Source organism: Maniola hyperantus, chromosome 7 (assembly GCF_902806685.2).
Source record: "Maniola hyperantus chromosome 7, iAphHyp1.2, whole genome shotgun sequence".
Lineage (NCBI taxonomy): Eukaryota > Metazoa > Arthropoda > Insecta > Lepidoptera > Nymphalidae > Maniola > Maniola hyperantus.
The window spans coordinates 15,254,515-15,279,327 of record NC_048542.1 but is presented as its reverse complement, the minus strand read 5'-3'; the positions used below and the strand labels follow the sequence as shown (position 1 = coordinate 15,279,327).

The 24,813-nt window shown below is 37.5% G+C and overlaps 1 protein-coding gene across 5 annotated transcripts in view; it reads left to right on the top strand.

The window, feature by feature from the left end:
• Positions 1-24,813, top strand: part of nolo (no long nerve cord) — a 382,845-nt gene that overhangs the window by 264,891 nt on the left and 93,141 nt on the right. For all 5 annotated transcript variants that reach the window (XM_069499947.1, XM_069499946.1, XM_069499945.1 and 2 more), the window contains exons 5-7: positions 11,065-11,211; positions 17,562-17,744; positions 20,444-20,560. In XM_069499947.1, the coding sequence (XP_069356048.1) occupies positions 11,065-11,211; positions 17,562-17,744; positions 20,444-20,560 (447 nt within the window). The remainder of the gene's footprint in view (positions 1-11,064; positions 11,212-17,561; positions 17,745-20,443; positions 20,561-24,813) is intronic.

The following is a 24,813-nucleotide window of genomic DNA, read 5'->3' as shown; positions in this document are numbered from 1 at the left end:
TTTCGAACTTAGTATCAAAAGTTATTAAAAGAACCCAGCAGCTAAAACTCTGATCTGAGAGGCGGGAACTCCTCGATTTATTCTAGCTTATTAAACAAGCTATCGAATAAACTTACAAACTAAACCAGAACTCTCATAAAAATGCCAGCAGAGCATACCAGAAGAGTCAACTACTTTAAATTTTCGAACTTAATATCAAAAGTTATTTAAAAGAATCCAGCAGCTAGAACTCTGATCTGAGAGGCGGGAACTCCTCGATTTATTCTAGCTTATTAAACCAGCTATCGAATAAACCTACAAACTAAACCAGAACTCTCATAAAAATGCCAGCAGAGCATACCAGAAGAGTCAATTACTTTAAATTTTCGAACTTAGTATCAAAAGTTATTTAAAAAACTCCAGTAGCTAGAACTCTGATCTGAGAGGCGGGAACTCCTCGATTTATTCTAGCTTATTAAACAAGCTATCGAATAAACCTACAAACTAAACCAGAACTCTCATAAAAATGCCAGCAGAGCATACCAGAAGAGTCAATTACTTTAAATTTTCGAACTTAGTATCAAAAGTTATTTAAAAAACTCCAGTAGCTAGAACTCTGATCTGAGAGGCGGGAACTCCTCGATTTATTCTAGCTTATTAAACAAGCTATCGAAAAAACCTATAATCTAGCCTGGAACTCTCAAAAAGATGCCAGCAGAGCATAGAAGAAGAGTCAACTACTTTAAATTTTCGAACTTAGTATCAAAAGTTATTAAAAAAACTGCAGTAGCTAGAACTCTGATCTGAGAGGCGGGAACTCCTCAATTTATTCTAGCTCTCTCAGATCAGAGTTCTAGCTGCTGGATTCTTTTAAATAACTTTTGATATTAAGTTTGAAAATTTGAAGTGATTGACTCTTCTTGTATGCTCTGCTGGCATCTTTTTGAGAGTTCCAGGCTAGATTATAGGTTTTTTCGATAGCTTGTTTAATAAGCTAGAATAAATCGAGGAGTTCCCGCCTCTCAGATCAGAGTTCTAGCTACTGGAGTTTTTTTAATAACTTTTGATACTAAGTTCGAAAATTTGAAGTAATTGACTCTTCTGGTATGCTCTGCTGGCATTTTTGTGAGAGTTCTGGTTAAGTTTGTAGGTTTATTCGATAGCTTGTTTAATAAGCTAGAATAAATCGAGGAGTTCCCGCCTCTCAGATCAGAGTTCTAGCTACTGCAGTTTTTTTAATAACTTTTGATACGAAGTTCGAAAATTTAAAGTAATTGACTCTTCTGGTATGCTCTGCTGGCATTTTTATGAAAGTTCTGGTTAAGTTTGTAGGTTTATTCGATAGCTTGTTTAATAAGCTAGAATAAATCGAGGAGTTCCCGCCTCTCAGATCAGAGTTCTAGCTGCTGGATTCTTTTAAATAACTTTTGATATTAAGTTCGAAAATTTAAAGTAGTTGACTCTTCTAGTATGCTCTGCTGGCATTTTTATGAGAGTTCTGGTTCAGTTTGTAGGTTTATTCGATAGCTTGTTTAATAAGCTAGAATAAATCGAGGAGTTCCCGCCTCTCAGATCAGAGTTCTAGCTGCTGGATTCTTTTAAATAACTTTTGATATTAAGTTCGAAAATTTAAAGTAGTTGACTCTTCTTGTATGCTCTGCTGGCATTTTTATGAGAGTTCTGGTTCAGTTTGTAGGTTTTTTCGATAACTTGTTTAATAAGCTAGAATAAATCGAGGAGTTCCCGCCTCTCAGATCAGAGTTCTAGCTACTGGAGTTTTTTTAATAACTTTTGATACTAAGTTCGAAAATTTGAAGTAGTTGACTCTTCTTGTATGCTCTGCTGGCATTTTTATGAGAGTTCTGGTTCAGTTTGTAGGTTTATTCGATAGCTTGTTTAATAAGCTAGAATAAATCGAGGAGTTCCCGCCTCTCAGATCAGAGTTCTAGCTGCTGGATTCTTTTAAATAACTTTTGATATTAATTTCGAAAATTTAAAGTAGTTGACTCTTCTGCTATGCTCTGCTGGTATTTTTATGAGAGTTCTGGTTAAGTTTGTAGGTTAATTCGATAGCTTGTTTAATAAGCTAGAATAAATCGAGGAGTTCCCGCCTCTCAGATCAGAGTTCTAGCTGCTGGAGTTTTTTAAATAACTTTTGATACTAAGTTCGAAAATTTAAAGTAATTGACTCTTCTGGTATGCTCTGCTGGCATTTTTATGAGAGTTCTGGTTTAGTTTGTAGGTTTATTCGATAGCTTGTTTAATAAGCTAGAATAAATCGAGGAGTTCCCGCCTCTCAGATCAGAGTTCTAGCTGCTGGATTCTTTTAAATAACTTTTGATATTAAGTTCGAAAATTTAAAGTAGTTGACTCTTCTTGTATGCTCTGCTGGCATTTTTATGAGAGTTCTGGTTCAGTTTGTAGGTTAATTCGATAGCTTGTTTAATAAGCTAGAATAAATCGAGGAGTTCCCGCCTCTCAGATCAGAGTTCTAGCTACTGGAGTTTATTTAATAACTTTTGATACTAAGTTCGAAAATTTAAAGTAGTTGACTCTTCTTCTATGCTCTGCTGGCATCTTTTTGAGAGTTCCAGGCTAGATTATAGGTTTTTTCGATAGCTTGTTTAATAAGCTAGAATAAATCGAGGAGTTCCCGCCTCTCAGATCAGAGTTCTAGCTGCTGGATTCTTTAAAATAACTTTCGATATTAAGTTCGAAAATTAAAAGTAGTTGACTCTTCTTGTATGCTCTGCTGGCATCTTTTTGAGAGTTCCAGGCAAGATTATAGGTTTTTTCAATAGCTTGTTTAATAAGCTAGAATAAATCGAGGAGTTCCCACCTCTCAGATCAGAGTTCTAGCTACTGGAGTTTTTTTAATAACTTTTGATACTAAGTTCGAAAATTTAAAGTAGTTGACTCTTCTTCTATGCTCTGCTGGCATCTTTTTGAGAGTTCCAGGCTAGATTATAGGTTTTTTCAATAGCTTGTTTAATAAGCTAGAATAAATCGAGGAGTTCCCGCCTCTCAGATCAGAGTTCTAGCTACTGCAGTTTTTTAATTACTTTTGATATTAATTTCGAAAATTTAAAATAGTTGACTCTTCTTGTATGCTCTGCTGGCATCTTTTTGAAAGTTCCAGGCTAGATTATAGATTTTTTCGATAGCTTGTTTAATAAGCTAGAATAAATCGAGGAGTTCCCACCTCTCAGATCAGAGTTCTAGCTACTGGAGTTTTTTTAATAACTTTTGATACTAAGTTCGAAAATTTAAAGTAGTTGACTCTTCTTCTATGCTCTGCTGGCATCTTTTTGAGAGTTCCAGGCTAGATTATAGGTTTTTTCAATAGCTTGTTTAATAAGCTAGAATAAATCGAGGAGTTCCCGCCTCTCAGATCAGAGTTCTAGCTACTGCAGTTTTTTTAATAACTTTTGATACTAAGTTCGAAAATTTAAAGTAATTGACTCTTCTGGTATGCTCTGCTGGCATTTTTATGAGAGTTCTGGTTCAGTTTGTAGGTTTATTTGATAGCTTGTTTAATAAGCTAGAATAAATCGAGGAGTTCCCGCGTCTCAGATCAGAGTTCTAGCTACTGGAGTTTTTTTAATAACTTTTGATATTAAGTTCGAAAATTAAAAGTAGTTGACTCTTCTTGTATGCTCTGCTGGCATCTTTTTGAGAGTTCCAGGCTAGATTATAGGTTTTTTCAATAGCTTGTTTAATAAGCTAGAATAAATCGAGGAGTTCCCACCTCTCAGATCAGAGTTCTAGCTACTGGAGTTTTTTTAATAACTTTTGATACTAAGTTCGAAAATTTAAAGTAGTTGACTCTTCTTCTATGCTCTGCTGGCATCTTTTTGAGAGTTCCAGGCTAGATTATAGGTTTTTTCAATAGCTTGTTTAATAAGCTAGAATAAATCGAGGAGTTCCCACCTCTCAGTTCAGAGTTCTAGCTACTGGAGTTTTTTTAATAACTTTTGATACTAAGTTCGAAAATTTAAAGTAGTTGACTCTTCTTCTATGCTCTGCTGGCATCTTTTTGAGAGTTCCAGGCTAGATTATAGGTTTTTTCAATAGCTTGTTTAATAAGCTAGAATAAATAGAGGAGTTCCCGCCTCTCAGATCAGAGTTCTAGCTGCTGGATTCTTTAAAATAACTTTTGATATTAAGTTCGAAAATTAAAAGTAGTTGACTCTTCTTGTATGCTCTGCTGGCATCTTTTTGAGAGTTCCAGGCTAGATTATAGGTTTTTTCAATAGCTTGTTTAATAAGCTAGAATAAATCGAGGAGTTCCCACCTCTCAGATCAGAGTTCTAGCTACTGGAGTTTTTTTAATAACTTTTGATACTAAGTTCGAAAATTTAAAGTAGTTGACTCTTCTTCTATGCTCTGCTGGCATCTTTTTGAGAGTTCCAGGCTAGATTATAGGTTTTTTCAATAGCTTGTTTAATAAGCTAGAATAAATCGAGGAGTTCCCGCCTCTCAGATCAGAGTTCTAGCTGATGGATTCTTTTAAATAACTTTTGATATTAAGTTCGAAAATTTAAAGTAGTTGACTCTTCTTGTATGCTCTGCTGGCATTTTTATGAGAGTTCTGGTTAAGTTTGTAGGTTTATTCGATAGCTTGTTTAATAAGCTAGAATAAATCGAGGAGTTCCCGCCTCTCAGATCAGAGTTCTAGCTGCTGGATTCTTTTAAATAACTTTTGATATTAAGTTCGAAAATTTAAAGTAATTGACTCTTCTTGTATGCTCTGCTGGCATTTTTATGAGAGTTCTGGTTTAGTTTGTAGGTTTATTCGATAGCTTGTTTAATAAGCTAGAATAAATCGAGGAGTTCCCGCCTCTCAGATCAGAGTTCTAGCTGCTGGATTCTTTTAAATAACTTTTGATATTAAGTTCGAAAATTAAAAGTAATTGACTCTTCTTGTATGCTCTGCTGGCATTTTTATGAGAGTTCTGGTTTAGTTTGTAGGTTTATTTGATAGCTTGTTTAATAAGCTAGAATAAATCGAGGAGTTCCCGCCTCTCAGATCAGAGTTCTAGCTGCTGGGTTCTTTTTAATAACTTTTGATACTAAGTTCGAAAATTTAAAGTAATTGACTATTCTTGTATGCTCTGCTGGCATCTTTTCGAGAGTTCCAGGCTAGATTATAGGTTTTTTCGATAGCTTGTTTAATAAGCTAGAATAAATCAAGGAGTTCCCGCCTCTCAGATCAGAGTTCTAGCTGCTGGAGTTTTTTTAATAACTTTTGATACCAAGTTCAAAAATTTAAAGTAATTGACTCTTCTTGTATGCTCTGCTGGCATTTTTATGAGAGTTCTGGTTTAGTTTGTAGGTTTATTTGATAGCTTGTTTAATAAGCTAGAATAAATCGAGGAGTTCCCGCCTCTCAGATCAGAGTTCTAGCTGCTGGGTTCTTTTTAATAACTTTTGATACTAAGTTCGAAAATTTAAAGTAATTGACTATTCTTGTATGCTCTGCTGGCATCTTTTCGAGAGTTCCAGGCTAGATTATAGGTTTTTTCGATAGCTTGTTTAATAAGCTAGAATAAATCAAGGAGTTCCCGCCTCTCAGATCAGAGTTCTAGCTGCTGGAGTTTTTTTAATAACTTTTGATACTAAGTTCAAAAATTTAAAGTAATTGACTCTTCTTGTATGCTCTGCTGGCATTTTTATGAGAGTTCTGGTTTAGTTTGTAGGTTTATTTGATAGCTTGTTTAATAAGCTAGAATAAATCGAGGAGTTCCCGCCTCTCAGATCAGAGTTCTAGCTGCTGGGTTCTTTTTAATAACTTTTGATACTAAGTTCGAAAATTTAAAGTAATTGACTATTCTTGTATGCTCTGCTGGCATCTTTTCGAGAGTTCCAGGCTAGATTATAGGTTTTTTCGATAGCTTGTTTAATAAGCTAGAATAAATCAAGGAGTTCCCGCCTCTCAGATCAGAGTTCTAGCTGCTGGAGTTTTTTTAATAACTTTTGATACTAAGTTCAAAAATTTAAAGTAATTGACTCTTCTTGTATGCTCTGCTGGCATTTTTATGAGAGTTCTGGTTAAGTTTGTAGGTTTATTCGATAGCTTGTTTAATAAGCTAGAATAAATCGAGGAGTTCCCGCCTCTCAGATCAGAGTTCTAGCTGCTGGATTCTTTTAAATAACTTTTGATATTAAGTTCGAAAATTTAAAGTAATTGACTCTTCTTGTATGCTCTGCTGGCATTTTTATGAGAGTTCTGGTTTAGTTTGTAGGTTTATTCGATAGCTTGTTTAATAAGCTAGAATAAATCGAGGAGTTCCCGCCTCTCAGATCAGAGTTCTAGCTGCTGGATTCTTTTAAATAACTTTTGATATTAAGTTCGAAAATTAAAAGTAATTGACTCTTCTTGTATGCTCTGCTGGCATTTTTATGAGAGTTCTGGTTTAGTTTGTAGGTTTATTTGATAGCTTGTTTAATAAGCTAGAATAAATCGAGGAGTTCCCGCCTCTCAGATCAGAGTTCTAGCTGCTGGGTTCTTTTTAATAACTTTTGATACTAAGTTCGAAAATTTAAAGTAATTGACTATTCTTGTATGCTCTGCTGGCATCTTTTCGAGAGTTCCAGGCTAGATTATAGGTTTTTTCGATAGCTTGTTTAATAAGCTAGAATAAATCAAGGAGTTCCCGCCTCTCAGATCAGAGTTCTAGCTGCTGGAGTTTTTTTAATAACTTTTGATACTAAGTTCAAAAATTTAAAGTAATTGACTCTTCTTGTATGCTCTGCTGGCATTTTTATGAGAGTTCTGGTTTAGTTTGTAGGTTTATTTGATAGCTTGTTTAATAAGCTAGAATAAATCGAGGAGTTCCCGCCTCTCAGATCAGAGTTCTAGCTGCTGGGTTCTTTTTAATAACTTTTGATACTAAGTTCGAAAATTTAAAGTAATTGACTCTTCTGGTATGCTCTGCTGGCATTTTTATGAGAGTTCTGGTTAAGTTTGTAGGTTTATTCGATAGCTTGTTTAATAAGCTAGAATAAATCGAGGAGTTCCCGCCTCTCAGATCAGAGTTCTAGCTACTGCAGTTTTTTTAATAACTTTTGATACTAAGTTCGAAAATTTAAAGTAATTGACTCTTCTGGTATGCTCTGCTGGCATTTTTATGAGAGTTCTGGTTCAGTTTGTAGGTTTATTTGATAGCTTGTTTAATAAGCTAGAATAAATCGAGGAGTTCCCGCGTCTCAGATCAGAGTTCTAGCTACTGGAGTTTTTTTAATAACTTTTGATATTAAGTTCGAAAATTAAAAGTAGTTGACTCTTCTTGTATGCTCTGCTGGCATTTTTATGAGAGTTCTGGTTCAGTTTGTAGGTTTATTTGATAGCTTGTTTAATAAGCTAGAATAAATCGAGGAGTTCCCGCCTCTCAGATCAGAGTTCTAGCTGCTGGGTTCTTTTTAATAACTTTTGATACTAAGTTCGAAAATTTAAAGTAATTGACTCTTCTGGTATGCTCTGCTGGCATTTTTATGAGAGTTCTGGTTAAGTTTGTAGGTTTATTCGATAGCTTGTTTAATAAGCTAGAATAAATCGAGGAGTTCCCGCCTCTCAGATCAGAGTTCTAGCTACTGCAGTTTTTTTAATAACTTTTGATACTAAGTTCGAAAATTTAAAGTAATTGACTCTTCTGGTATGCTCTGCTGGCATTTTTATGAAAGTTCTGGTTAAGTTTGTAGGTTTATTCGATAGCTTGTTTAATAAGCTAGAATAAATCGAGGAGTTCCAGCCTCTCAGATCAGAGTTCTAGCTGCTGGAATTTTTTTAATGACTTGTGATTATAAAGTTTGAATTTTTTTTAATTTTTTCAATCGATTTTTTTTAAGGTTAAATGGCCAGAACTATCATTATTAAGTATGAGGAACTATAGAACTGACCTGCATGCGTACAGAACTGTCTTTTTTTTTTGCTTTGCTCGAAAATGATCTGCTACCGGAAGTTAGCAGAGCATTATTTTAACTGCGATTTTTTTGGTTAAAACGCCAGAACTATCTTTAAAAAGTATCAGGAACTCTAGAACTCTTCTGCATGCGAATAGAACTCCTTTTTATTTTTGATCTGCTAGCACATGCTCTGCTAAGTTCACGGACACAAAACGACACGTGATCAAAATATCATATTGCGGTATCGAAAAAATATAAATAAGTGCAGAGTAAAGTGGGTTTAGTGTAGATTGATATTGGTGTCGATGCGGCCCTAATAAAACAAACCGGCCAAGTGCGAGTCAGACTTGCGCGCCGAGGGTTCCGTACTACAGTCGTATTTTTTAGACATTTTGCACGATAAATCAATAACCATTACCTACGCATAAGAATAAATAAAAATCTGTTTTAGAATGTATACTGTATAGATATGATATTTCATAATATGGTACTTCCACACGCCACGGTCTTGCGCCGCCTGGATCCAGCGGCTCCCTGCGACTCGTCTGATGTCGGCCGTCCACCTAGTGGGGGGTCTTCCAACACTGCGTCTTCCGGTGCGAGGTCGGCATTCTAGCACCTTGGGACCCCAACGTCTATCGGTTGTATGAACTATGTGCCCTGCCCGTTGCCACTTCAGCTTCGCAACCCGTTGATCTATGTCTCGGTTACTGTAGTTCTCCTACGGAACTCCTCATTTTAAAATACACACTCTGTGCTAATAAATTGTGTAATGTTTTTATGTACCTTGTGCAGCTGATATTTTTAAATTGGTACCCCCTCTACCCCCCCCCCCCCCCCCCCAACCCCACTTAAAATTCGCGATTTTGTAAAATCGAACGGAAATCGAATTTTGGAAAACGAATTACTTGGTGAAATAAATAGCGTGCACTAAAATTTTGAGTCTTTGAATCTAAAATTCATGTTCCGTCCTTTTTTAGGAATATTAAAAAGAAGAGGATGCCTGGTACTCTAAATTTAGTTTTTTTTTGTCCGCTTTTTGTCCTCCAACATGATGATCGGAGACCTTTTATAGCTGGCATGGCTTGCTTTCTTTTTTTTTTTTAGAGAAAGACAGCAAAATCGACGCCAATACCTCACATTCTTCTACTTTAACACCAATAAAACCCAACTTTGTATTTTGATCTAAAATAATGTCTACGAGTTTTAATCTCTTGGTACTCAGCCAACCACTGAGGGAGATTGCCCATGTATTCTACGCTGTGAAGCCCTAGAGTCTAGACTTTGTCTCTAACACTAGATTACGTCTCGGATTCACAAAGATTAGACCAAACCTATCTAGTTTGCGGTGCCTGGGTTTAAACTAAGACTTTGTAATGTTTAGACTGCTATGCTTATGTTAAAGGGTTTTACTTGTCAAGATAGAGCGACATAGAGTAAAAAAACCTAACTGGCACGTTAGATTAAGAAAACTGGCACTGACTACTTGTACCAAATAATCCTATTTTAATGTAGCTAAGTAACGGGTACATAAAACAATTAATTCAATGTTTTTATTTGTCGATATTTCAACCCAATTGCGAAAAGAACAAGAAAGAGGGTAGAGCGGAACTGCCCATGACAGCTCTATTTTCATCTCTCGCAGCACCGCAGACCCGTCGTGACTACGACCCATCGTGCGAGGTCGCCATTCTAGCACCTTGGGACTCCAGCGTCCATCGGTTTTACGAACTATGTGTCCTGCCCATTGCCACTTCAGCTTTGCAACCCGTTGAGCTATGTCGGTTCTCCTACGGATCTCCTCTGTTCTGATTTGATCACGTAGAGAAACTCCAAGCATAGCGCTCCCCATCGCCCGCTGAGTGACTCTAAGCTTTCTTATGAGGGCTATAGTTAGCGACCATGTCTCGTATCCATATGTCATCACTGGCAACACGCACTGTTCGAAGACTTGTTAGTGCGTGTTGCAAGGTCCCAAAATGGCGATGATCTAGTTTTGCAACTAGATCATCATCCAGCGTACTTTAGAGGTCAACAGAACTCAGAAAAGTTAGAGGTCCGTGCTCGTCCCCCGGAGACCTGAAATGAAACATCTGAAATACTTACATTTCATAAAACAACTTTTTATAAACTATTAATGTTTTAGATTTAAAGCATTGTAGAAGATTAAAGTAGTTTTATTTCTAAATCTTCATTCACCTTCAAGTTAAAGCTGCTGATTTCTACAAATTGTATGAAATTGTATAGTATTAACACAGTAATAACCTCGAGTACGAAATTTCATTTAATGGAAACACACAGCGGGACAGCGTTATTTGATGTGGTTCCATTGGGGATCGAAAATGTAAATTGTTACAAACTACATCTTGATATTCGGAGGTGTGCCTTCCAATTTATACACTTTGAGAGAAAATAAACTGACGAAAATTAAGCTGTTTCATTCATTTATTCCTCCTCTTTCTCCTTAGACTCTTTACTTTACCCTGTCGTATACATCCTTGGGATTTGGGAAGATAGCAGCTTGCTGTGGCATAAACTGCCATATCTCATAGCGAGGTGCAAGACAAGGGGCTATTTTCTCTGGGACGACCACAATAGACGTCGCCCAAGAGGGACACATAATATGACGTGATCGTATGAGATCTCGGAGCCTCCCAATATGTGCACCTATTAATTACATAGTTGGATGAATAAAGCGGAGGACCGTGTCAAGTGGCACGCTTCGGTTCAGCTAGTGTGGCAATGGACACAATCAGTCTGTTTTATTGAAACTTCCCCATCACTATCAAAAATTAAAGGCAGAATCATGGGAGATTTAGAACAACAAGTTTAATTTTTGACCCTTAGGCTGAGATCCATAGTATAGAGCGCCCTTTGACTTTGTTCAGACTTAAGTTTGAGATAAAACGAGACAGATTTATGTGAGAGATAAAGCTCTGTCTCGTTTTAACTCTGTCTTAAGTCTAAGCAAAGTCAGAGTGTGCTCTGTAGATTTCACCCTTACTCTCGGTTTATTCATTTGATGGCATCAGTTAGCGGTGTAAACAATTTCTCCTTAAGCATTTAGCACGCATTAGAATTTGGTAATATTTGCTCTTCTAAACATCGGCTTAAGCATAGACTTATTATAGGCTCAAGGCATTGATATCTTGATATTATCTTAACATTATCTTTTGACAGGATGGTCGCGCGGGATGGTCGCAATGGAGCGAGTGGTCGCTGTGCTCACGGACATGCGACGGTGGCGTATCGCGACAGCTGAGGACATGCTCGTCGCCAGCTGGCTGTCGCGGGGAACCAGTCCGGTACAAGATATGTAACATGCAGGTAAGGAAACAATGAATGGTACGCCCCTAGGTCTGAGAAGAGCCAACACCACTTTTTTGGATGTAACATTTGTCGGATCAATTTTATCCGTACAAAATGTAGCCAATGTCACCCAGACCATAATAACGAATCGTTTGACACCTCATCGCTTAAAATAGGTCCAGTAGTTTAGCAGCTACAGTGGAACACTCAAAATAGTTACTAACATACATACATAGACTGCTAAAATCATAACTTTGGGCTTGTTGCCGTAGTCGGGTAAAAAGGGGCATGACCCCACTCAGTATGGGAAACACGAGGCACAGAGAAGGAATTATAGGTAGGTATAGATAGTTCAATTTATGACCTACGCGCCCCACTCTTTGTCCCAATAGGTTACAATGCAAATGTGCTATATACTGTAAGAATGTGAGTTCTATCGTAAGTCATAACGCACCGATCGGCGATGTGGGCACACGCACTAGAAGATAAATTAGGTAAAGATTACTTACTCTCCGCACCCGTGGTTTCCCCGCACCAAAAATAGTGGGGCGCGTCTTCGTTGATTGAACTATCTATACCTGTTTACGTGAACTTTTTACGAGCTGAAAAAAAGCTGAAACCTATTAAGCTTTGTTTACACTCAATTTTCTCGACACCGTTAAACGGTTGTTTTAACCTATAAAACTTTGATTTACAGCGGCACTAACCGGAAAATTAGTTCCGACCTCGTTAACGGCGTGAAAATATATCCTAATACATTTTTCCTCCTCGTGAGCAACGCCCATATTTTCTTCTCCATTAGGTACAAAACCAATTAATACTGCTAGGTGTTTTATCTGTTCGTATTTTCTGCATAGGTTTTTACTGTCAATAGGTATAGACGATTTTAATTACCCGTCTGCATTTTTATTGTCAACGCAACTTTTTTTTTCTTTATTATACAATCAATTGATACTGCTAGGTGTTTTATCTGTTCGTATTTTCTGCATAGGTTTTTACTGTCAATAGGTATAGACGTTTTTAATTACCCGTCTGCATTTTTATTGTCATCGCAACTTTTTTTTTCTTTATTATACAATCAATTGATACTGCTAGGTGTTTTATCTGCTCGTATTTTCTGCATAGGTTTTTAGTTTTTACTGTCAATAGGCATAGACGTTTTTAATTACCCGTCTGGGTTTTTTGTCAATACACCTTATTTTCTTCTTTATTACACAATCAATTAATGCTGCTAGGTGTTTTATCTGTTCGTATTTTTTGCATAGGTTTTTACTGTCAATAGGTTTTCTTCTGTCAATTCTCTTATTTTAGAAGTTAAAGGGGACACACACACACACATTTCTATCGGTTTGATGAAAAAAAATATAAAATATATAAAATAAAGTATGGGGAACCCCAAAATTTATTGTTTTTTTTCTATTGTTGTGTGAAAATCTTAATGCGGTTTACAGAATACATCTACTTACCAAGTTTCAACAGTATAGCTCTTATAGTTTCGGAAAAAAGTGGCTGTGACATACGTACGGACATACAGACAGACAGACATGGCGAACCTATAAGGGTTCCGTTTTTTGCCATTTGGCTACGGAACCCTAAAAACAGTGTAAATAGAGTAGGCTTAACACAGAGATGTATTATATCACGGAGGATGGCTTAAGCCACTTGGTGGCGTCTCGGAGTGAGATTAAGTCGCATTATTCTTATCCATCTCCGCAGGAAAGCTGTACTTACGACGAACATTTTGGTAACTTCTGGATTATTATTAAATTTTAACGAAATCCATCTGTCTAACAGTCATTTAGATTGTTAATAAAATAAAAATATTAAAAAAAACCCACTTCCAAAACGACTACAAAGTAAAAATTTACTTTTGTTTCGCGAGCTTCATGCTTTGACTTCTTTTATTTTGCTCGCCCGACTTACAGTTACCCGTTGAGGAGTTCCATCCTATATTTTTGAAACTGTTCATGAAATCTTCAATAAACTCACATGATACCAACCTGATGGGACAACCTTTGTAGAAAAAAATTGTGAAAATCGGTTCAAATTTGATGGAGTTATGCAGTAAAATCGATAAAAAGTTTAATCCCGTATCCCGACAAATCCCTAATTGTTTTCGGGATAAAAGCTACCCTATATGTTAAACCGGAGTATCAGCTACCACTGTACCAAATTTCATTTAAATCCGTCTAGTAGATTTCGCGTGATGCGTGCACAGACAGACAAACAGACAGACAAAAATTCCAAAAAAATTGTTTTGGGGTCTATATCGATAGTAATGTTTCCTCCGATTAAAAATTTCAAAATATATTGAATGTACAGAATTCGTCCAGTTACCGTTTTATTATTAGTATAGGTAGATATAGATTTCCATTAAAAAAAATAGCTTTTACAAATAAATTCTCATCAATCAAATGTTTCAAAGGTCTTAATAATTACAATTTGTAAGCTCTTGCTTCGCTGAAGTTAAAGTTCTCGCTATCAATAGTAAACAAATTTAAAGTAATAGTCGATCGCAAACGAGGTGCAAACTTGGCTTTCAACCGACTGAAAAGCCCGTGATTAATAGTGGGTCTTTATTGAAGTTGGTAGGCTGTGTGTTACACCGACGCGACGTGTAACAAATTTTCAGAAATTTACATATCTGTATATATAAAATTCAAAGTCCTGACTGACTGACTGACTTATGTATCAACGCACAGCCTAAACCGCTGGTCTTAGAGACATGAAATTTGGAGGGTGTGTTTTTTGTAAATAGTAGGTATCCACTAAGAAAGAACCAGAAAAGAATTTCGACCTGTAAGTGGGTCAAATGGGGATTTAAAATAGACCACGCGAACGAAAACGCGAGCAAGTTAATCATATATAGATTACAATCTTTAATAAGCTTCATTCATTTGTAGGGTTCTGTACCGCAAAATGAAAAATGTAACGCTTATATTGTCACTTCATTGTCTGTCTGTAAAGAAACCTACAGGGTACGTCCCGTTGTTCTAGAATTATGAAATTCGGCAGGTATTAAGGGAAATATTCGAAAACCGTGAATTTGTGTTTACATCACTAAAAAAATATTGAAATGTTTCTATGAACAAATAATTAGTATTTTCAACTATTAAAGTAAGATTACTATACCAAGTGGTGTATCATATAAAAGGGCTTTACCTGTACATTCTAAAACAGTTTTGTATTTATTTTTATGCGCAATAGTAATTTTTTATTTATCATGCAAAATGTCGAAAAAATACGACTGTATTACGGAACCTTCGATGTGCGAGTCTAACTCGCACTTGGCCGTTTTTTTTAATGGCTCCGTACCTGAAAGGTGCCAACTACCAACGGGATCCTATCACTAAGTCTACGCTCTTAATTTGTCTGTCCGCCCATCTGTATGTTAGCGGGCTGTATCTTATAAACCGTATGATAGATAGAGAGTTGAAATTTTCACAGAGTGTGTATTTCTATCGCTGTGCATTGTAAAAAAAAAAAAAAAAAATAGCTAAGTCTTGTAGATGGTAAGGATAAAGGAACCCTTTGTGTGCGAGACCGACTTGCAGTTAACCGGTTAGTAAGTATACCGTATAAAATAATCAAACTTATTGTCGGTATAACTTATCGGTGTAATTGAAACCTAATAGGTATAACTTATGGAAGTTTCCCAAACTCGTTTTATTGGGAATCGCATTGTTAGAGTCATGTTAGAGTTACATCCATTGCATTTCCATACTAAAATTGTTTAGATCATTTTCATGGTTATGATGTAATTATTGACTTGCTGTATTAATATTATAATTGATTATTCGTTACGGTGCAAATTGAAATCTAATATATAACTTCTCTAATTTGTGTTATCGGGAATCGTAATATTATATACGAATACATGTAGTACTTACATAACAACATTTCTTTCATCATTTTCATGCAATAAAATAATCGAACTTGTTCGCTTCGGTGTAATTGAAATCTAATATACTTATGGAAACTTCCCAAACTTGTTTTATTGAAAATCGTATTGTTAGGAAACGTAATATAACTTATGAAGGTTTCTCAAACTTATTTAATTGAGAATAGCATTGTTACAGATATACCTGTAACACTTCCATACTCAAATTGCTTTGATCATGTTAATGTAATAAATTAACAATTGAATTTATTCGCTTCGGTGTAATTGAAACCTATGACTTATGGAAATTTTGTAAACTTGTTTTATTGGGAATAGCATTGTTAGAGTTATAGCCGTAGCATTTCCATACTAAAATTGCTTTGATAATAATATGCTTTTATAGACATAGACATCGATACATAATACCTGCCATACATATAAGCTAGCCTGCCTTTCGTAGCTAAGCAAAGCTAAGCTAAGCTAAGTAACAAAACCACGGAACAGAAAAATGTTCCGTGAACGAAATTATGTGACTGTCTCCATTAATACCAAGCTTACGGAGCGGGTAAGATGTGCTATGAAGACGCACCGCAGCGAGCTATAGTCCGCGACAGGTCGAGATGGCAATCGGGGCGGGGTAAGAGGCGGGGGGACGGCCCGCACACCCGCGCTCGCCCGCACTGGGCTAGTACGGGGGTGTGCGGGTGTGCGGGGCGATCTTGACCTGTCACGCACTACACTCTATTGACGGAAAGAAGTTATTATTAGCGCTCTCTCTCTGTTACGTAATCCCATACAAATGACAGAGGAAAAAATTTTAGTGGGCGTTAACCATCGACAGTACAACAGTACTGAATAACCTTGCGTTCTGTGCGCGCTGAATGACAATCAGAAGTACCTACTGATTGTCATTCAGCGCGCACAGCCACTTTGCTTAACGCTGGCTTACATGGCAGCCGGTTGACTTTTATTAGAGTGCTGGGCTATTTGTGGAATGCGAGTTGGACGAATTTTAAAATCTCAGCAGAATTCTTTTCCAAAAAATTTAGTTTCTTAGGAACCGATCTTGGTGTTTTAGTCTATATTTCTATTTTTTGCAGACACAGCTGCTACCGTTCCTTACCTTATATTAAAAGCACTTGTAAAATTTTATTTGAATAAAAATATTCCATTCTATTCCATCCCATCCCATTCCATCCCATCCCATTCCATCCCATCCCATCCCATTCCACTCCACTCCACTCCGCTCCACTCCATTCCATTATATTCTATTATATTCTGTCAACAAAACAAAGCATGTAAAGAATAATTAATAAAACAATAATATTTTACCACTAAGGGTTAGCAGATTCATCACCTAAAAGTATAATTATACCTGAGTATTTTTAATGTAGATTCCACGTTTATGAATTTTTCAGTAATAGCTTTCGGCGGCATTTGGAGATCTCAAAATTCTTTTCAATCCTCCCATTCTATTGTAGTCCGTAGATACCAACAGGAATTCTCTCGGCCCAGAATGTCGCCAGACATCTGCAACCTAGAATCCGCAAAAACAAAATAGCTTCTTGTTATGTTGTTCTGAATACCTCTACTGAACATTTTCATAGAATGAATTTATTATACCTAATATGAAAATATTGCACTTGTTATGTTTTAATTCATACAATGTTTCAGGTTAGAAGCCTCATGGAGGCTACTGGTTAGGACATCCGCTTCCTATTCGAATGGTTGGGGGTTCTATCCCGGGCACGCACCTCTACTTTTTCAGACTTATATGTACGTTTTAAGCAATTTAGAGCCTCAGTAGCTCAACGGGTAAATGAGTGGACTGAAAACCGAAATGTCGACGGTTTAAACCCCGCCCGTTGCACTATTGCCGTACCTACGCCTAGCACAAGCTTGACGCTTAGTTGGAGAGGAGAGGGGAATATTAGTAATTTACAATACAAATACATTAACAAAAAAAAAAAAAAAAACACTTGGTGTAACCGTGAAAGAACACGTCGTAAGGAAACCTGCGTGCCTTAGAGTACTTCATAATGTTCTCAAAAGTGTGTGAAGTATGCCAATTCACACTGGACCAGCGTGGTGGACTTTGGCCTAAGCCTTTCTCGTTCTGATCTTAACTGTAGCTAATTAAAAAATCTATTAAAAATATGCTAAATAATATAAAAATAAAAATCTATTAAAAAGCATATTACACAATTGAAGATTATCTAAATGATAAAAGAGCGTGGATTTGACCTGCAGCTCGTTCCGGCAACGCACAAGACTGCAAATACTATTTTATACATGGCATAATCTTGTACCTATATCAAATATTTGAAAAGAGCAACCGCCGAGTTTCTTGCTGGTTCTTCTCGGTAGGAAAGGCATTCCGAACCAGTGGTAGATGCATCCGACTATTCGTAGGTACTTGTAAAAGTTTATACGAATAAAAAAGATTTTTATTTTATTTTATTTACTAAAATAAAACTTTTGTCTACAGCCATGCCGCGGCAACGTCTCTCTTCTAGAAGAGGACATCTGGAGGGAACAGCAGTGCAGTGCTCATGACAACACGCCGTATGGTGGGGAGCTGTTCCACTGGCGAGCTCACAGGGATGACGACGAACCATGCGCCCTGACTTGTCGAGGGACGCCACAGCATTCAGGACAAAGTCCAGAAGCAGTAAGTAGACTTTTCTACCCCTTTTCTAAAAGGAACCCTGGCTTTTAAGCCCATCCTTCAGGTGGTGGGGGCATGAAAAGATCCTGGCTGCGTGGTGCTTAGTTTTTTACCGATCACAAGCACCCGGCGTCCCTGGAAGCAACTACTACATGAACAAAATCAGTAGACTGACTAATCTTTTCACCACGACGGCTACCTTCAAGACCGAGCTATCGCGGTTGCGGCTTTATGGGCTGCCCATGTTTGAGGTGACCGTCGACTTGAGAAGAAGAAGAAGAAGAAGGTGGTGGAGACGCTAGAGTAGCATACCCTGAGGTAAAATGGTGTGGCAAGCTTGTGAAAAGTTTTTTAAAGTACCTCAAAAGGAAAAAAGTAGCCCTTATAGGATCACTTTGTTGTCTGTCTGTCGGTCTGTCAAGAAAACCCACAGGGTACTTCCCGTTGACCTAGAATCATGAAATTTGATAGGTAGGTAGGTCTTATAGCAGACATTCGGGGAAAAATCTGAAAACCGTGAATTTGTGGTTACGTCACACAAAAAAATTTAAATTGTGGTCGTGAACTAATAATTAGTATTTTCAACTTTCGAAGTAAGATAACTATATCAAGTGGGGTATTATATGAAAGGTCTTCGCCTGTGCATTCTTAAACAGATTTTTATTTATTTATTTATGCGTCATAGTTTTTGAATTATCGTGCAAAGTGTTAAAATACGACTGTAGTTATACGAAACCCTCGTTGCGCGATTCTGACTCGCACTTCGCCGGTTTTTCAAGTAAGATGTTGGTATTAAAGCATTAATAAGTAACAAGGCAAGAGTACATTACCAACTCAATTCTAAATAGGTAATTACAAGAAAGCAAAGAAACTCTACGAGCAGTTTTGCTTTTCATTTGAAAAAATTGTATGAAGTTTTTCTTTTGATGAAGTAGGACCACCGTGCTCGTTGGTCGGTAATGTTTTTGAAATATTTACCGTCTCTAGGGTTCCTTTGACATCATTAAAACCTGAAGTGTCTCGCCGACCTCGAGTTGTCTTATTTATTTGATGAAAGTGCCGTTTTTAATTCTATTCAATTCAAATTTTGTTCGTACTAACACAGGCGTAGACATTTTCATTTGCAAGATAGCTTTTATATTTGAGCAAAGCTATCGGAATGTGAAATTCTTAAACAAAAATCATGAAGATACAGTATATTTTTTGATCTCACGTTGCGTTGCGTCCCACATTAGCGCCCGTCCCCGTTCCCAGGGAACCAGCGTCAATCTATCAGGTCTCTGTTATGTGTAACCTACTTGACTTTTGTAAAGTTATGCTAACTGTAAAATTTTGTATAGAAGCAGGCGTTACTTTGCGGAAGTCCATGATATACAATGAACCAAAAGCTTACTAATTTTCTTATTTCTTCTTTTATGTCCTATATCACTTAAAATTTAAAAACTTTAAACACTTTATTTCATTTTATTTATCCATTTACTCGCCAACTTTATATATTCTATGCCACTGACGTTTAGGTAATATTTAAAAGGCGGTCACTGAAAATCAGCGTTGGGGCATCTGGTACCTCAGATATTTGCTCTAGAGGTTTGTGTCTGAGGGGTCCGACGTCTCAACACAAGCTGAGTGGCCTACCTGTTCGAGGTGTTGCACTGCTGTACAGGACGATATTGCCTACACCATGTACCACCTATATACCTCGAATAAACATTATTCTATTCTATTCTATTCTAATTTGCTATAATCCGCTGAAACCGATCAAATCTGTATGGAGCAACATACAGCATGCGACATGCACTCCCCGCCCTACCACTGCTAAACATGCAGGAAAAACCATTCACCAGGCAAGCAATACGCACCACCACCACGCAGCACCACACAAATCCCAAACACACTCGACGCACGATTCGCCCCGACACCAGAGCATCCTCAGGAGATGTAGACCTTACAATAATTCGCAATAAAATTGCAAAGATACTTCACAACTGTAAAATACCTACTTATTTTTAATACTTATCTTTAAACGGGTGTCATACAACTATAGCTTAGTAACAATGAAATGTACCTAATAATTAATGAGAAAAGTAAGAACAGTAACCGAATCAGTTACTTCTGTAACGAGTAAGTACTTAATTACCTACGTAGAAACATAAAACTACTGCCAAACGAGCCGTTTTTGTTTGAGAACTATAAAGTTTTCCTTTGACTGCGGCGGTTGGTAAAATATTTACCTTTATTAATGTTCTTTTGCTATCTTTACGAGACGAAGTACCCAGAGACTACTCTAACTTTCATTCCACTCTATTAAAATTTTGAGAAAAATGTTTTATGGAAGTAATACCTATTTTTAAGGTTCCATACCCAAATGGTGCAACGGGACCCTATTTCTAACACTCCGCTGTCCGTCCGTCTGTCACAAGTCTGTATCTCATGAACCGTGATAGTTAGACAGTTGACAGTAGGAGTAGGTACGACAATAGTGCAACGGGCGGGGTTTGAACCGTCGACCTTTCGGTTTTCAGTCACTCCTTTACCGGTTGAGCTATTGAGGTTCTATAACATGCCTGAGAGTTATCCATAATATTCACAAAGGTGTGTGAAGGCTGCCAATCCACGTTTTGCCAGCGTGGACTATGCCCAAACCCTTACCCTAGCGAGCCCGCGATGGGTTGATCATACTTAAGATGCTGTACTTTTCACAGACGGCGTCGCTGGACGAAGACGAGCGAGTGGTGGTGGCCGTGCTGGCGGCGCGCGTGTCTGACGGCACGCGCTGCAGACCCGGCAGTCTGGACATGTGCATAGATGGACGGTGTCAGGTAAGGATGAAACATGAAAAATATAGATCTGCGTGATAGCCACCAATCATTTTCATTGCTCTACATCTTAACCACGCTTAGCATTGGTGGAAACTGGTTCAACGAAGCGAAGTTTTTAGGGTTCCGTCCCTCAAAAAGAAAATCGGAACCCTTATAAGATCGTAGCTCGTAGCTTTAGTTTTAAGTTTGCGAAATAATTATCACCACTATATCTTAGAAATCCAACATCTGACCTTCAAAAAGAGTAATTAATTACCTATTTTGAATAAATCATTTGACTTTGACTTTGACTTTGATCACTTTGTTGTCTGTCTGTCTATCTGTCTGTCTGCCTGTCGGTCTGTCAAGAAACCTACAGGGTACTTCCCGTTGACCTAGAATCATGAAATTTGGTATGTAGATAGGTCTTATAGCTGACATTCGGGAAAAAATCTGAAAACCGTGAATTTGTGGTTAAATCACAAAACACAATTTTTTTTTTTTTTTTTTTTTTTTTCTGATCAGCCTGGCTGTCCAGCGCGGAAATGCAGCCAGTATTCTTGGCACCATTCCACGCGGTCATGATTTATATAGTAATTAGATAAGGCTAGCTTTAAGTTTTATTGTATTAAAAAAAAAAAAAAAAAAAAATGTGGTCAAACTAAGTAGTATTTTCAATTTTCAAAGTAAGATTAACTATATTTAGTGGGGTATCATAATTATGAAAGGTCTTCACCTGTACATTCAAAAACAGATTTTTATTTATTTTTATGCATCGTAGTTTTTGAATTATCGTGCAAAATGTCGAAAAAATATGACTGTGGTACGGAACCCTCGTTGCGCGAGCCTGACTCGCACTTGGCCGGTTTTTTACGTACTAGTTGAAGCGAGAAATGCGAACTAAACTCGATGCGCGAGTGGTGACCTTATAGGAAAAGAACTATGGTGAAACTATGGGAAGTATGAAAAAATTTACTTTTCCCAGCCAAATTCATTAGCAATGAATTCCACAAATAGGAAATCTCTTTTATCAAGCCTTAACTGCAATCTCAACAAATAATATAATCCGGAGACGTCAGCATATTTCCCAATCGCCAGATTATCTCTCGCGTAGCAGGAAAAGAAAATAATATTACAGCTAATATTGATAGCCTTTCAGGGCGAGGGAAAACATATTTACTTACAGATTTTGTGTGATTAGTGAGATGGTTCTTATAACAAACTTGCTTATGCTCGCGACTTCGTCCGCGTGGACTTCACAAATTTTAAAGCCCTATTTTACCTCCTTAGGGGTTGAATTTTCAAAAATTCTTTCTTAGCGGACGTCTAGGTCATAATAGCTATCTGCATGCAAAATTTCAGCCCGATCCGTCCAGTAGTTTGAGCAGTGCGTTGATAGATCAGTCAGTCAGTCAGTCAGTCAGTCAGTCAGTCAGTCAGTCAGTCAGTCAGTCAGTCAGTCAGTCAGTCAGTCAGTTAGTCAGTCAGTCAGTCACCTTTTCCTTTTATATATTTAGATACAGATTTTATACCTTCTTAGATTCTAGTGTTGGAAACATTTCAGTAATTCTGTATAACTCAAAAGTGCACAACACTAAAATAACTCGATCTTTGTAATATGAAGCACGAACCAGGTTCTCATAATTTCATTCTTCTTACTACGGAGGTTATACGTGGAACTTTCTGGAAAGGCAAGGAGATACAATTTGAGAGTGTCATACAAATGTTTGGTGAAAAGAACTGAAACTTTAATAAAACACTCACGTCGGCTAAGTTATGCGAAGGCGGTAAAGTCGCATGTTTATTCCCTCATATCTAGTAAACAATGCGGCAAACAAGGCCGATTTTACCGCGGGGGCGTGCGACATTGATATAAAAACCTAAGATATTATTATACAAACCAAAGATATTTATTTAAGATTTTCTAGAAAAGTGATTTATTGATTCAAAAACTGATGGTTCCGTACCATCGCACAAGATGTAACACTTTCATGTGCAGTCCGGCCAGTTAATTACAAACAACGCCATCTATGATGTGATTTAGTCAACTGATTACTTTTTCAAGATTCAAGATTCAAATAATTTATTCAAAATAGGTAATAAATACTCTTTTTGATTGTCAGTTGTTAGATTTGTTCATGAATTGCACTGTAAGATCTACTTACCTCCCAAATTTCGTGATTCTGAGTTAACGGGAAGTAGGTACCCTATAGGTTCTCTTGACAAGACACGACAGACTGACAGACAACAAAGTGAACTAATAAGGGTTCCTTTTTTTTTGAGGTACGGAACCCTAAAAAAATCATACACATTGTAAACCTCTCACTCCATCCAGCAGGTTATTTACTAATTTAGTGATCATCACTAAATGAAAGTAATTTTGATAATTTTTATCTGAATGTATTTGAAATCGGACAGTTACTAGGTACTTATTTTTTAAAGTATATATTCTTGCGTCGCATGAGAAATTATTGATTTATAAAAAAACACTTAACTGAAAAAGCTGAAAATAATATGGTACCTCATTAAAAAATCATAAATATTGTCCATTTTCAACCGACTTCCAAAAAAGGAAGAGGTTCTCAATACAGTGCTTTGTTCTGTGGATGTAGACTGTAGGTTCAGCGATTTGTCCTAGATTCCTGAACCGATTTGTATTTTTTTCTTTTGTAAATAAAACAATAGTTTTTGCACCGCAAATGAATGAGGGCATTCTGATCTTAAATGATTCTTTCCAGAGAACTGCGTATATCTTTATTTTTATTATGTCAGTGGTGCACAAACGGAATATTTAAGGAAAATAGGAAACCACTCGAGACCTACCCGTTAATACGTGTGTAAATAAGGCAGGATTGCTCCGTTTATTTGTGGGAAGGGGTCGTATTTCGTGCTTTATATTCTGTGTTCAGTGTCACGAACAGCCCATCGCCGGCTCATTACAGGGCACGGGTCTCCTGTCAGATTGAAAAGGGTTTAAGCCAAAGTCTGCCACGCAGGCCCAATTCGGACTTCACACACCTTTGAGAATATGGAGAACTCTCAGACATGCTGGTTTCCTCACGATGTTTTCCTTCACCGTTAAAGCAAGTAATGTTTAATAGTTTTTAAAAACACACATAACTTCGAAAAGTTAGAGCTGCGTGCCCGGGATCGAACCCCCGACCTCCGATTAGAAGGCGGACGTCCTAACCACTACACTATCACAGAACACCCCTTTGGTTTCTACACGGCATCGTACCGGAACAGTAAATCGCTTGGCGGCACGGCTTTGCCGGTAACTAACCACGGCCGAAGCCAACCACCAGAAACCTGTCTGGGATAAGATAACCTTAAACTATTACTGTTGAATACTCCGATAAAGCAATCCAAGACAAAATCAGATACAGACTTGGCTTACTTCCACCGACAACGTAAACTGCCACAAGCCATTCTCGTATACCTACTGAGGACGTTTCTTGCTGTGATTGCCAAAAGTGGATAACTAAATACGGTCCCGGTTACTGGGATGATTATTGTCCATACAAAGTTTTCATTTGTTTCGGATTTTACTGGGATGATTTTCCATGCAAACAGTTGTTTCTGTCAGGGTTTGGTTTAAGGAAAATTCCTTCAACACTCCATCATGAGCCTACTCTAAAGCTACGACCACATATGCGCATTGTGAACGAGTTACAGTACGCGGCCGAAAGTGATGTACATCGGCCTTTAGAATGACATTTCGGCTTTGTAGAGCGCGTGTCTCTGTCACTCGTATCTATATATGACGTTTTGTCGGTCTCAACGACAGAGACAGTGTTCTACAAATTTGCTATCTCCTAAAGGTACATTACTTTCGACCTCGTACTGTATAGCCAGTGGCGTAGCTACGTAACTAAGGGCCCTGGGGCAAATCAAAAAATGGGGCCCCACTGCGATCTAAACTGGTTAGGTTTCTCGAAAAAAAATCTCGACTCAAATTCACAATAAAACGCACATCGATGAATAATAAAACGCACATATCGCTATTCGTCAAATTGACTACACTGCCAACCCACAGAAAGAATTTAGGGGAATTCCCTAGATATAACTTTTAAATTTCTCTCAACAGAGTTGCCATGATTAATCCCGGGTTGCAACCTGTCATATTTATTTTGAAATTGGGAGTAATTTTCAAAAGTTCAGTTCGATCGAGATTTTCTGGTAAGGATTCGAGGGCTCTCTGAGCTTGAGGGCCCCGGGGCACTGCCCCGCCTAGCCCCTATGTAGCTACGCCACTGTGTATAGTCTAATCCCTT